The sequence below is a fragment of the Camelus dromedarius genome, chromosome 4 (genome assembly GCF_036321535.1).
Source record: "Camelus dromedarius isolate mCamDro1 chromosome 4, mCamDro1.pat, whole genome shotgun sequence".
NCBI lineage: Eukaryota > Metazoa > Chordata > Mammalia > Artiodactyla > Camelidae > Camelus > Camelus dromedarius.
Genome location: NC_087439.1, coordinates 65,006,021 through 65,019,778, shown reverse-complemented (window position 1 = coordinate 65,019,778; position 13,758 = coordinate 65,006,021). Strand labels below are relative to the sequence as shown.

Genomic DNA, 13,758 nt, shown 5'->3' with positions numbered 1-13,758 from the left:
CTTTAAAAAATGAGTCCATTCCAGCCTTTTGCTCTTTTATACTACACTGCAATAAATGTCTTTATGAAATATCTTTGTTCACATTAAAGCTCAGATTTTTGCTTCTGTACCATATATTTCTCAGAGAGAGCTGCAGAAGTTCAGGGAAGGGCATGCTCCCTAAATATGGGATAGCCATGGAAACTCCTGTAGAAGATATAAATAGGTGAACTGGGCTTTAGGAAAAGCTAGAAGGAAGAGGAAATGGTGTGTGCAGAGCTACGTGGGGTGTGGAAATGCACTGGGTTTCTTTGGAAAGCCTGAGGAGGAGTTGAGACTGGGGTGGCTTTTGTCAGGAGGTCGCTAGTCCATAGTATATTAAGCAAATGAATGGGACTGAGATTGTATGAATTATTACCAAGTTTAATGTGGCAGTGGAGTAGTTCGGTTTTAGAAACAGTGATTTTTAGATGATGATGAGACATATCATTGGTGATATGACACTAAAGCTAATGACAAAGGCCAAAGCTAGGGATAAGCTTGGGGAAAACTGGATATATGTGGCAGCTGAAGCAATGAGAGTGGATAATTTCAGGGGAGAATCAGCAGAGAGGAGGGAGCTGAGTGATGAGCACAAAGCCATTGGCCTTCTCTGCCTTCAGAGGACAAGAAGAATTGCTGGCCAGCAAAACTCAGAAGAGCAGAAAAGTAGAACTTAAATAATCACAAACTATGGAAGAAAAGGAAGATAGTTTTCAAGGAGATCATTATGAAGGTGTTAAAAACTGAAAGGAAACAAATGCTAAAAAAGACCACTAGGTCTATTGATGAATGAGCATTACAAGAACACTGCTTCAGTAAAGAGATGGAGGTAGAACTCCAACTGCCATGATTTAGAGAGTGACCATGGTGTTTAAAAATTGAGACAGAATAGAGTACATTTCAAAGAAAAGTAAAGGTGGGACAAATAGTGGTGATTTGAGGAGGTGGTAGGATTAAAAAAAGGGATTACCAAAAGCTACCAATGATGGTAGCTAACATTTGTCATCAAACTATGTCACACACATTAGCTTACTTGATCCTCATAACAGTGATTTTGTAAATGAGCAGACTGCAGCTCAGAAGGTTGAAAAGGACTTTTAACCAAGTGCACACAGCTCAGAATTAGCAGAGCCAGGAAACCAAACCCAGATCTTTTGACTATAAATAGGTGCCCTTTCCATACACCACATTCCCTCTAAAAAATAAAATACACTTTAGAATTCTGTAGTAATTTTCATGTTACAAAGCACCTTTTTATACATTATCTTATTTTATTCTAACAACAGATTTGGAGGCAGCAATGATCATCATCATCATCATCATCATTGACATTTTCAATAGAGAAACAAAGGCTAAGAAGTAGAGAGACTTGGCCAAGGTTGATAGCAGAGAAGTTTCAGCTGGGTTTCAACCCCAGTGATTCTAACACCATTGCCTGACAGTGTTTTGAGGATATTGAAAAAAGCACAAGAGAGATTTTAAGTTATGTTTTTATGATCGACTGGTTCCTCCTTCTACACTCTAGAGTGATTTTTTTTCCTCCTTATTCAGTGTCATTGTGACTTTTCATGGTACGCACCTTTCTCTTATTGATACTGGCTTTCCTCAGATTAAAAAACAACAATGGTATAATGGTTCATGAAACCTCTTTTAGTTTCTTAATCTCTTCTACCTCTTGGAAGGATAGAAGTTTCTAATAAGAGTCTATATAATGAATTTTATTTTTAATACAACGAATGTAACTGAGACAGTTTTTAATGGACATTTTTAGATACTGTCCTAGGGTTACTCTGAGATGACTCTAGCCATTTCCTAAAGAAAACATTTCAGTATGTAATTTCCTTTTGTCGTTTGCTTCCTCTGGCATTCACTTTTCACTGTGAGCCAAGGGAAACTTTGCTCAGAATGAGTTATTCTACTGAAATGTCATGCTGTCACTGCCCTTGCATCAGATATTGGAAGATTGTGGGTGGCACAAAGGATGATGTCTGGTTTCCAGTGGCTGAAACAAGGTTTGCTTTTGCCAATGCTGGTGGCCTGGCTCTATAGCTCAGTAGTCATTTTCAGGAGATAGGAGCAGTTCCCCGCTTTTCCCCATCCCCAGGAATCATGCAAAATTAAAAGATGTGTGCTGATGAATTGTTGATGGTCTTTAGCTGCCATGTTCCTGCTGTGTGCTGTGAAAGTCCCCGAAGCTGTGTCTGATATGCTGATGTCAGAGTTCCACCACCCAGAGACCGTGCAGAGGCTGAACGCCGTCCTTAAGTTCCACACGCTCTGGAGGTTTCGGTATCAGGTCTGGCCCCGGATGGAGGAGGGAGCACAGCAGATTTTTAAGGTAAGGGATACTTTCCACAAAAGGGGTACTACACACACACACACACACACACACACACACACACACACACACACGAATGAGATTAACAAACCTGACCCAAGGCTTGTTTCAATCCTTGAACCTCAAATCCACAGTGTATGGCCCAAGTGATGCTTCCTTTTCTTCTCTCTGATTATACAAGTAAACCTAACTCATATAATTGTGAATTCTTGTTCTTTATAAATTGAAATATAAAGAATGTAGAGTAAGAAAATCAAGTTTCTGTGAACCTCAAGTTCTCACTACCATCCCAAGAGGTAAGCACATAAAAATATGAGTATAATCTTCTAGACATTTTGCTATATACACAGATGTTTTTTGAAGGATGGGGTGATTAACACAAATAGTGATCATATAGTTGAAACCCTTCGTTTTATTAGTGAGTAAACTGAGACCCAGAGAGGTTCACACGGTGCTTTATAACATCCTGTGCTCTGTAAGATTGAGATAATTATACTTCAGACTCATTTTAGCTTATTTTCCATCTTACATCGTTCTTCTGATATCCACTGACAGATCCCGCCTCCCAGTATAAACTTCACCCTGCCCTCGCCAGTGCTTGGAATGCCATCCGTCCCGATGTTTGACCCCCCTTGGGTCCCTCAGTGCAGTGGGAGTGTCCAGGACCCCATTAATGAAGACCAGTCTGTGAGTAACAGGCACTTTCTTTCTCAAATCCTCTGACTGTGTGATGTACATGTGAGAGAGAAGAGCAATGAATGTGTGAGCCAGTTTTTTGGTCTTGTTGTAAGAAGGTAACAGCAGCACAGAAAATCAGCCACAGAAGGCCTTTAGTTCCTGTGAAACAGAATAGAAGGAACTAACACCTGGGAGTGAGCATTTGCAGACCTCCAAGCCAAGACAGTTTTGTTCTATAATCAAAGCAGCAGCCACCTTATAAAGCTATTAAGAGTACTAGGCATTGATTTCTTAGTCAAAGGTAGCACTTTTGCCTCTATTACAAAACAGTTTATTTAACCTACATAAGCTACCCAACAGTTAGTGAGATTGACCCTGGATGAATAAGTAAAAGAACTGAGTTGACAGCTCTTGTTTTTCCTCGTTTGGACCTTACTCTCTTCTTTATCTTGTTGATCATCAGTATCATCATCACAAACATCACTCTGAGGCCTCTGGTCTTATGTTATTCTAATATTTCACTGCTATATAAATACAATTCATAAACAGTTGAGTTTAGAACACAGTCTATTTATAAACAAGGACCAAGGATATGTGCCTTTTAAAAAAATTAATCTTCAAAATATGCCTCTTTCATCTGGTGAATGGCATTTTTCTAAATTACAAGAGGAATGTAGAAATTTTAGAAAATAAAAAATAGAAAAAGAATACATCTCTTTGCACAAATCCATGATTATTTCATTGCATAAATTCCCATGGGATATAGGGCAACTGGTATATAATTATTAAGGATTTTTGATACATCTCACAAAGTATTCCCAGGATGATTGCACCATTTTACCCTATACAACAGAATAGGAAATGTCTTCTTTATTCAAATTAACCAGTGTTACTTTTAAATGCCACTCTGAATGGCAAAAAACAAAGTTATTGGCTTTTTTATTCACACTTCTTTAAAAAGTTGGATGAATATATCAAGTTAGGTTGAATATTTTTGCATATCAACATTTATTTTCTAGACTTTTATAGTTTTCTTTGGAGAACTGTTTGACCTCTCTACTTATCAAAATATTTTATTTTAATTCTTTTGCATACAGTACCGTCATATCTGATAGTTTGTGCCAAAGAGAAAGGCACACTTGGTTCCTCCCTCATACATGCAGTAATTCTAGCATCTGGACCACTGGCATAAATACCTTTGGTTTTTCCTCCCATACATGTGATAGATTCATCTGAGCCAAGTACATTTTCTCTCACAAGTTCACAGTGAATTTCAAACCAAGTTCCCTGCTTCTATATCCAGTTTTTTCTTATTCTATAATTCTTCCCTTATATTATAATGAATCAACTTAACCCCTGGCTCTAAAAGTGAATTGCCATGTGGCTCATCAGATGCCCTTAACTGCTGTGTGTCATTCATTATAGGAAATCTTTAGTCTTATGTTAAGATTCTGCATAAAGGGAGCTTCTTTGACTATAGTCCTTTAAAAGAGTCATCACCACCTCTGGTCTGTCTCTAAAATCCTATGTGACCACTGGCCAACAAGGAGATGTAGAATTGCTGTTGTACACAGACATCACTTCACATTGGTAGTCAGGAACTTCAGTGATCACTTCCCTGCTCTGGGACCAATGACTTCACTCCCCAAGCTCTTGGAATTTGTCTTAGCATAAACATCATGATTAAGGCACAAATAGAATGGCAACTCACAGAGTGAATCTTCTCTCCTTTAGTGTTCCTCATCTGTTATGCTTTTGCTGCTGGTAAACAGAGTCAGATTTCACATTCAAACTTAGCAACACTATCAACTCTCATGATTTCCGCTCAATAGCTTTGTTTCCACAAATATTGATAAGTATTTACAGTGTGCCACTGTATTTTCTATTATTAGTATTTATTATTCAATATTATTAATATTATTTGATATGAATATTTTTTCAATATTAAATACTTACAATGTGGTAGGTATTTAGGATACAAAAATAAATCACATAATTAATTGTTTCATATGAGAGATAGATCTCTTTCTTCCTCCTTCCCATGGTTCTGACTTTCTCTTTTATTAACCTTACAAAATAAATGTCCTTCATTTAAAACCAGTTTAAGAAATTTTGGAAAGAAACAGAATATTAAAAATTTGTATTTGTTGTCAGTGTTTAAAGAGTGGATCATTGATATTTTATTCTAAAGGTAAAATAGGATTCTTTCCAGAAATTACAGTCTTGAAGAATTATTCAGATTGCATGAAAAAAAAATAGCTTAGTTGGAGACAACCTAGAAACTTGGTAGAAAAAGAAGCAAACAAATAAATTTCCATGAAACTATATCATGGATACTCTAACATTTCCTGAGGACAAAGTACTACATTTGTGTTATTCATTGGAACACTCTTTTTGCCTGTGACCAGGTAGAAGAATTGCTAGTAAATAAACTTGCCTTCATGTCTCCAAAGAAATCCTTTTCAGCCCGGGCTGTGTCCCGCTCCCATCAAAGGGCAGAACACATCTTAAAGAATTTACAACAGGAAGAGGAGAAGAAACGTCTTGGTCGAGAAGCCAGCCTCATCACCGCCATCCCCATCACCCAGGAGGCTTGCTATGAGCCCACCTGCACACCCAACTCAGAGCCAGAAGAAGAAGGTGCCCTTTACACACTGGACTTCTTGGGGGGCTGAGTCATAGGAGAGGGAAAGGACTTGCTTTGAAATACACATTGATGATTTTACGTGACATGAGGTGATATGCTCCCTCTATCTCTCTCTCACCTCCTGACACTATCTAAAGAAAGAGAAAAGTTGTCTTTTTCTGAATGTTTGAGTTGGCCTCTTTACAGAGGGGAACATTAGCTATACTGAATGAACCAATATGATAATGGACCAAGCAGTGAGTGACTATGACTCAGGCAACAGCTGAATCCAGAGTGTGTGCTAAAGTAAATGCAATTAAACTTTCATCATTAAAAATGGGGTTAGTCTGGGGGAGGGTATAGTTCAGTGATAGAGTGCGTGCTTAGCATGCACAAGGTCCTGGGTTCAATCCCCAGTACCTCCATTAAAAAATAAATACATAAATAAACCTAATTACCACATACCCCCCAAAATGGGGTTAGTCCATTAACTGCTTTCTACCTTAAGTGCAGACAGTTCGCTGGTTGGTATCAGAAAATGATTTATGAACCATTCTAAACTCAGTGATTCTCTGCCCTGCTTTTGTGAAATCTTTGGGAGGAATTTTCTGTCTTTCTTTCTGTAAGTTTTTTTTTTTTTTCATTTCTCAAATACTCTCTAAGTTACTTAATAAGCCTTATGCTCTGAGAGCAATATACTTTGATTTAAGTACAACTGTAGTTGTGATGATGGTAGCTTTGTTGTTACAAAACCAAAGTTCACATTCCCCATTTTCTTTGCCAGTAGAAGAAGTCACCAATCTGGCATCCCGTCGATTGTCTGTGAGTCCATCCTGTACCTCCAGCACTTCCCACAGGAATTACTCCTTCCGCCGAGGCTCAGTCTGGTCAGTGCGTTCGGCCGTCAGTGCGGAAGGTGTGTCCTCTCACAAATGTGTTTTTTACTTCTCATCACTGATGCATTTTGAAACAATTTTAATTGATATTATCTCACCTTATTATACTGTCTTCATTAAATAACTTGCCTCATGATTTTGAAGTTCTGAAAAATAAATATTCGATTGTGTGGTATTCTTTAAAAAAAAAAAGTTATTGTTGATGCAATCCAGCAAACGCCCTTGCTAAGTTGGTTCTATTTTAACTGCATTACATATAATCATATTGCTGAGGGTCCAGTAAACATTATTCTCAGAAGTTAACAGTTTTTAACCCTAGCTTCACATTACAGTCAACCAAGGAGCTTTCAAAAAGGGTCCAGGTCACATCCAAGACCAAATCAGAACCTCTAAGGGTGGGACCCATCACATCAATATTTTAAAAATCTGCTCAGGTGATTCCAGTGTGAGCTAAGACTCAGTAGGATGTTTTAGGATGCTATTCTGGAGTAATTTAACAATCAAAGGAAGAACGAAGCTGTTGCTACTCCTGTAATAAAATCTGATTCCAGGGGAAAATGTGATCCTCTTCAGTTCCAGGAATTTTTAAATTGTTCTTCTCTAATGATAAATAACTGACTGGGACTTGCTGCTTCATGATTATACGAATTTTGTCACTGCTTTGTAAAGTCATCCAAAAGTCATACAGAAACCAGTGGTTCTCAACCCTTCACTGCACTGGGGAACTTCAAAAATGACCAATGCTAATCACAGCTTATGGGGATGGGCCCACGGCACATCTATATTTTTTTTATAACACCTTTGTTGAGATATATTTCGCATACCATAAAATTCACCCTTTTGAAGTATATAATGCTGTAGTTGTTAGTATATTGGTAGAGTGTACAACTGTCACCACTACCTAATTTTAGAATGTTTTCGTTATCCCAAAAGAGGTCCTATACCCATTTGTAGTCAGTCTTCATCCACTACTTCCCCCAACCCCTGACAAGAAGTAATCTACTTTCTATTTCTATGGATTTGCCTGTTCTTCACATTTCATATAAGTGGAATCATACCATACATGACCTTTTGTGACTGGATTCTTTCACTCAGCATAATATTTTCAAAATTAATCCATGTTGTCACAGATATCAGTTCTTCATTCCTTCTCATTTCCAGATAATGTTCCATTATATGGATACACCACATTTTATCAGTTCATCATTAGTAGAAATGTGGGTTGTTTCCACTTTTTTGATTATTATGAATTACACTGCTGTGAACAGTTATGTATAGATTTTGTGAGGAAAACTGCCAAGCTATTTTCAAAAAGTGTCTGTATCATTTTACATTCCTACCAAAAGGTATGAGGGTTCTGATTGCTCCATGCCCTTGAGTAGCCACAATGATCTTGGAAATGAAGAACAAGGTTGGAAAACTCACATTTCCTAATTTCAAAACTTACTACAAAGCTGCAGTAATCAAGATTGTGTGGTATTGGTATATGGATTGACAAACAGATCAATGGAATAGAATTGAGCAACCAGAGGTTGACCGTCACATGTGTCTTGATTCCGTGTTTGAAAAGGGTGCTGAGAAAATTCAGTGGGGAAAGACAACTAGATATCTATACAGAAAAGAATGTTAAATAGGTAGGTCTTGAACTGGGAAGTGTTGTTGCATTAGAACTACAATATTGAGGAAAAGCACCCCAATTATGTCTCCCTCTTCAGATGAGGAGCACACCACCGAACACACCCCCAACCACCATGTGCCTCAGCCCCCACAGGCAGTGTTCCCAGCATGCATCTGTGCAGCAGTGCTCCCCATTGTTCATCTGATGGAGGATGGTGAGGTGCGGGAAGATGGAGTAGCAGGTACAGTTTTGACCAGTAAAACTATCCATAAGTCTAATAAATACTTAAGGTGTTCGTCTGATAAAGGACAGTAGGGTGCTCTTGAAGACATGAACCACTAGCATATGTGGAGTTGTTTTATGCATGTATTATAATTATAGATCTGTAGTACATGGGACTAACACTATCACTTTCTCTACCCCTTCCTCCCACAAACTTTATGACCAAGAAATTCCATTCAAAATATGGAATCCAGTCCAGGAGCACTGTTTGTGAACAGAGAACAGAACAACACTTATTTGGCAATATAGAAATCACATAGTCATTTGGGCCACCTTAGAAATCTTAGCTATTGGCTTGACATCATTAATGCCACCTTTCTCACTTGATTACCTTCCCAGAGGTACTATCTAAAGAGAAGAATTGAAAAATAAAATGATACCGGGTTAATATTCTTAATGTTAGTTTTAAAAAGCCTTTATAACTCAATAATGACTTTTTTAAACCCCAGTAGAAAAATGGACAAAGGATATAAACAATCCAATGGCTAATAATATCTGTAAATAACGTTGTTTAAAGTGCATCCTCACACCTTGCTGATGGCAGTATAATATTCAGTGCAAACCTTCTGAAACAGTTTCTCAGTATGCATCAAAAACCTTGAAAGTGTGAACACCCTTTGACATAGATTTGACTTCTAGCAATTTCCTAAGGCAATAATGAGGACTGAATAAAGGTTTATGACAATAATAAGTATTTGGAAAGAGTTTAAATATCCAACAATATGTAATTAGTTAATCATGGTACTTCCATAAGACAGCATTCTGTGCACATCAGAAACAATATTCTAGAATATTAACATAAAAGTGTTCAGTTTATTGCTAAATAAAAAACTAAATACCGGAGAATATTTTCTACATGGTATTATTTTAAACGACATGTAAATATGTATTTCATGTACATGAAAGGACATACTCCAAAGTGTTAATGGTTGTTTTGATGGTTGGTAGACTTACCAGTCTTACTTTTCTCTTTGTCTTTTTCTGTATTTTTCATATTTTCATGTTTTAAGCATTAAACTGCCTTACCTCATCAATTAGAATAAAAATTGTATTATATAGATAGTCTTGCAACCAGTTTCAACCTAACGAAAACCCACATCTATTTTAATTATTTATAAAGATACATGAAAGCTAAATCTTACATTTAGACATCTCTTGTTAATATTATTTATTTATATAGCTCAATTTTAATTGGATGGTTAGCATCTGAAGCAAAAGCAAAGAAAAGGTAGCATTTATTTAAAATATCAGGTGAAAGATAAATTCATGCTAAATTCTATATTCCGTTTAGAAAACTAAGCTAATTAAACCATTTAAACTGAAGATCATCCAGTGCTTCCCCACCACTCACTTTTACCCACCTGCTTTCTTAGCCTGGTCACTTCTAGGCAATCTTAGCCTGACCACCTTCCCCAAAGAAAGGGCACTTTCTTTCACATTTATTCCTAAGACATTTTCATTAGAAGTGGGAGCCATAACTACTACTGGCTCAACTATGTTATCTTGCTGAAGGAATTACTATTTAAAGTATTCATGTGAACAATAAAAGGTCATCTCTAATTCATATGCATTTTAAACTGAGACATATTTTCTAAAAACCAAATAATTAGAAATTTCTCCATGCAACAAACAATAAATGGTATTTAAATAAATAGGACTTTAATGTAATAAATACTTACCACTGCTAATAGGAGGGTGATTTCCAAAACAAAGATTCATAAATGTATTTTTAAGATATAATTAACATATATCATTGTACTAGTTTTAGGTATACTACATAAAGATTTGATGTATGTATATATTGCAAAATGATCACCACAGTAAGTTTAGTTAACATCCATCACCATACATAGTCACAGTTTTTTTCTTAGGAGGAGAATTTTTAAAATCTATTCTCTTAACAGCATTCAAATATGCAATACAGTATTGTTAAGTTTAGTTACCATGCTGTAATTACATCTCCAGGATTTATTATCTTATAACTGGAAGTTTGTAACTTGACTGCCTTCACCCATCCCCTCCACCCTGACCCCATGCCTCTAGCAACCAGTCTGCTCTCTGTGTCTATGAGTTTGGGTTTTTCTTAGATTCCACATGTAAGTGAGATTATACAGTATTTGTCTTTTTCTGTCTAATTCATTTCACTTTGGATAACACCCTCAAAGTCCATCCATGTTTTTGCAAATGGCAGGATTACCTTCTTTTTTATGGCTGAATGATATTCCATTGTATATCACAAATGCATTCTTTACAAAAACAATGCTCATATTTAAAGACCGTCCTATACTCTTTTGTCACCTTTCCTTTATTGGCTAAAATGTTCCGAAACAACAAAGGGTTTCTACCTTTCAATAGAAAAAAAGAATTCACAGAACCTTTTTAAGGCAAAACTTTCAGAGAGACTAATCAAAGCTTTGTAAATTGTTTGAATACTTTATCTTATAGGTTTATTTCCATTTAAGACAAGTGTTCAATTTCCTTTCTCTCCTAAAGTGAGTGCTGTGGCCCAACAAGTCTTATGGAATTGTCTAATTGAAGATCCATCAACAGTCCTTCGGCATTTTCTGGAGAAATTGACCATCAGCAATAGACAAGTAAATTCCTCTTTCTTTATAGGGTAGCCATGTAGCTCTGTGTGTGAACACGGTTAAAAGTGAGTGATGGACTTTATAGTGCTATTCATGCAACGTCAGTATCCCCTGACACATAGCCAAGAAGTACTTTGGATAACGATAATGATGAACAAATTAAACTTTGCTGTTTTCTTTCGAATTTCTCCATTATCTGAAGTCTCCATATGTTCATGGTACATGGCTAGTAATGACCCTAAGATACTGAAAGATTCTCAATCTTGTAAACAAAGATTAAATTTCAGTTTAATGTTATTTAATGTTTTTATTGTTGGGTATGTTTACTGAACTCTGATTTATTGGTAGTCTGTGATGCAGGTAGCGTTATCAGAGTATGTTGAAACTCTCCATTAGTCAAAAAATCGAATTTACCAGGCCCCTCTGTAAGAAGATTATGCCAAACAAAAGTGGTTTTCTGAGCAATGGTAAAATACACTGATTGCAAATTATTTCTTCATTTCTATGTTATGATCTTGTTCACTGGAAGATTAAGTTTAGTTTCTGAAAAGAAGGTTAATTATAAACATCTCCATTTATCCTCTCTTGGCCTAGCACATTATCTCTTTGACTCAAAACTAAGGAAACAGAACTATGATGTTCAATAATCCTAGTTTGTTTAATGGTGTCTTATGATAGGTCCTCCTCACATCTCCATTACACCTGGCAGCCGTAGCAAGTAGAGCTGACTAAATATCCAGCTTTCCTGCGATTTGCCTGTGACCTACAGACATAATCTAAATTTCTATTTTAAAAAAAGTTGTCTGACTACTGCTCAGCAAGTTCACATATTAGCTTCTAGGAAAAGGCATTACAGTTAGTTTAAATTCTGTTTAACAAGCATCATGTATCCAACATTAAAATGCTGGACATAATGGAAGTCAGCAAGTGGGCAAAAGTAAGAGGAATCCTCCCCTTGCTCCTCAAGAAGTTAATTTTATTTCCTACGTGGTGGCCAAGTGAGACATGGAGGTTATGTTGTTCTTTCAGGACGAGTTAATGTACATGCTGCGCAAACTTCTCCTGAATATCGGAGACTTTCCTGCTCAGACGTCTCACATCCTCTTCAACTACTTGGTGAGTTTCGCCTCTAGCGGGTTATAAATGTTCATTTCCAAGTAGGAAGCAGCAGCATGAGAAAAATGTTTTAGGAGATTTCTTTTTCAATGAAATCCCATTAGTTACATGACTGACGGTGAATCGTGGTCCCCACTGTGTGTATGGGGAAGCCCCTCCTGGCACAATCCTTGGCCTGTGGGAGGTAATCAATAACTGTCAGTTTTGTCTCTGTCTTCCTTTGGCATTATACACCTTCCTCATGTTGGTTCTGTTGTAAAAAAAAGGAATGTGTCATTTTTAGTCATTTTTTCCCTTTTCCTACCTTGCTGCTTAAAACGCACACACACAAACACACACACACACATACACACACAGAGAAGAAAATGTTGCCCTAGATGGAAAGTATTTGCAAGTGTATTTTTCCATAGCAACTGTCTGTGCTTTAAACTATCCTGACAGCTCCTTCCTGAACACTCCAGAATTTACCAGTTTCTTTATATTCTCCTCCTTACACCCTAAATGAATATGCAGTTTGGAGATTGTTGGCATGATGACCATTCTTTTAAACTGCACCTTAATCTAGGCAGACAGATGGCCAAATGAATTTCTATATTGAGAGAACTTCTTTCTCCTTTACTATCATTGGTCTTCTAGCAAGTGGGAAAATTAAAGAGTTATCCATATGTATCTGTAGCAGGATGATAAATTTAACTCACACTACAACTCTGATATGCACAGAGAATTTGTAATTCCTTTCTCATGTCGGTGACTGATCTGCTTTTTATCATGAGTGCCCACTTGGTGGTTGGCAAGGGGAAAAATATAAATAAGTGTCCAATCCAGTTTTAAGTTCAGACTGAGAGAAATATATAAATAGTACCTTTGGCTAGTGTTCAGTCTCTCTTGGCTAAAAATACTTAGTCTCTAGGAATTCTCCTCCCTTCCAACTTCTTTCAGCTCTAAATGCTATGTGGAGTTGGGGAGAAAAAAGACCTTTGTTCAGCATTCTGTCCCTTGCTCTGACTCCTCCCTTTGCAAGACAATGCTCTTTTTCTGGCTAGTTGCTGGAGGCCTGGCTGGCAGAAGCTGAAGCTCTTGGCTCTTGTAATTTGCAAACCCTGTCTGCTCCCAACAGTGTTTACTGGGAAACTCCACCTTGCCTCCTTTCCTACTGGTACCCTGCATCCCTCTGAGTTCTGGTTGAGGGTCCTATATGGCTTTAGCTTAGGAAGTCCCCTGTCCAGAGCATCCTGCCCAGTGAACCAGCCTATGGCAGTTCTAACCAGAAAGCTCTCCAGCCAAGCTTTCTGCTGCTTCTTGGTCCTGTCCACACCACACAAAAACCCAAAGTAGATTAGCAAAGCCAAATATCAATGCCTCCCTAGTTTAAGTACATACCCTGCCAAGTTAAAGTTGCATCCAGTTGTTATAAAAGGCTCTGTGGTGAACTCTTGTCAGAGACCCAAACAGAGACCAGAAGCAAGAGGCCCTTCGAGCGTACCTGCTCCTTCCCCCAGGTCACTGGACAGGGGAGATGCTTATGTAGACCACTGCTCCCCTCCATCCTTTAGTCCTGGGACAGAAAGATGGATGTTTCATTTCCCTTCTGCCAT

At 37.5% G+C, this 13,758-nt stretch overlaps 1 protein-coding gene across 13 annotated transcripts in view; it reads left to right on the top strand.

Annotated features, from left to right (window-relative positions):
• UNC80 (unc-80 homolog, NALCN channel complex subunit) overlaps window positions 1-13,758 on the top strand; it is a 190,501-nt gene that overhangs the window by 119,330 nt on the left and 57,413 nt on the right. For 11 of the 13 annotated variants that reach the window (XM_064485009.1, XM_064485012.1, XM_064485015.1 and 8 more), the window contains 7 exons: window positions 2,178-2,359; window positions 2,915-3,046; window positions 5,491-5,677; window positions 6,448-6,579; window positions 8,275-8,418; window positions 10,953-11,053; window positions 12,077-12,163. In XM_064485009.1, coding sequence (XP_064341079.1) covers window positions 2,178-2,359; window positions 2,915-3,046; window positions 5,491-5,677; window positions 6,448-6,579; window positions 8,275-8,418; window positions 10,953-11,053; window positions 12,077-12,163 — 965 coding nt within the window. The remainder of the gene's footprint in view (window positions 1-2,177; window positions 2,360-2,914; window positions 3,047-5,490; window positions 5,678-6,447; window positions 6,580-8,274; window positions 8,419-10,952; window positions 11,054-12,076; window positions 12,164-13,758) is intronic. The other 2 variants (XM_064485007.1, XM_064485013.1) reach the window with 1 other exon arrangement.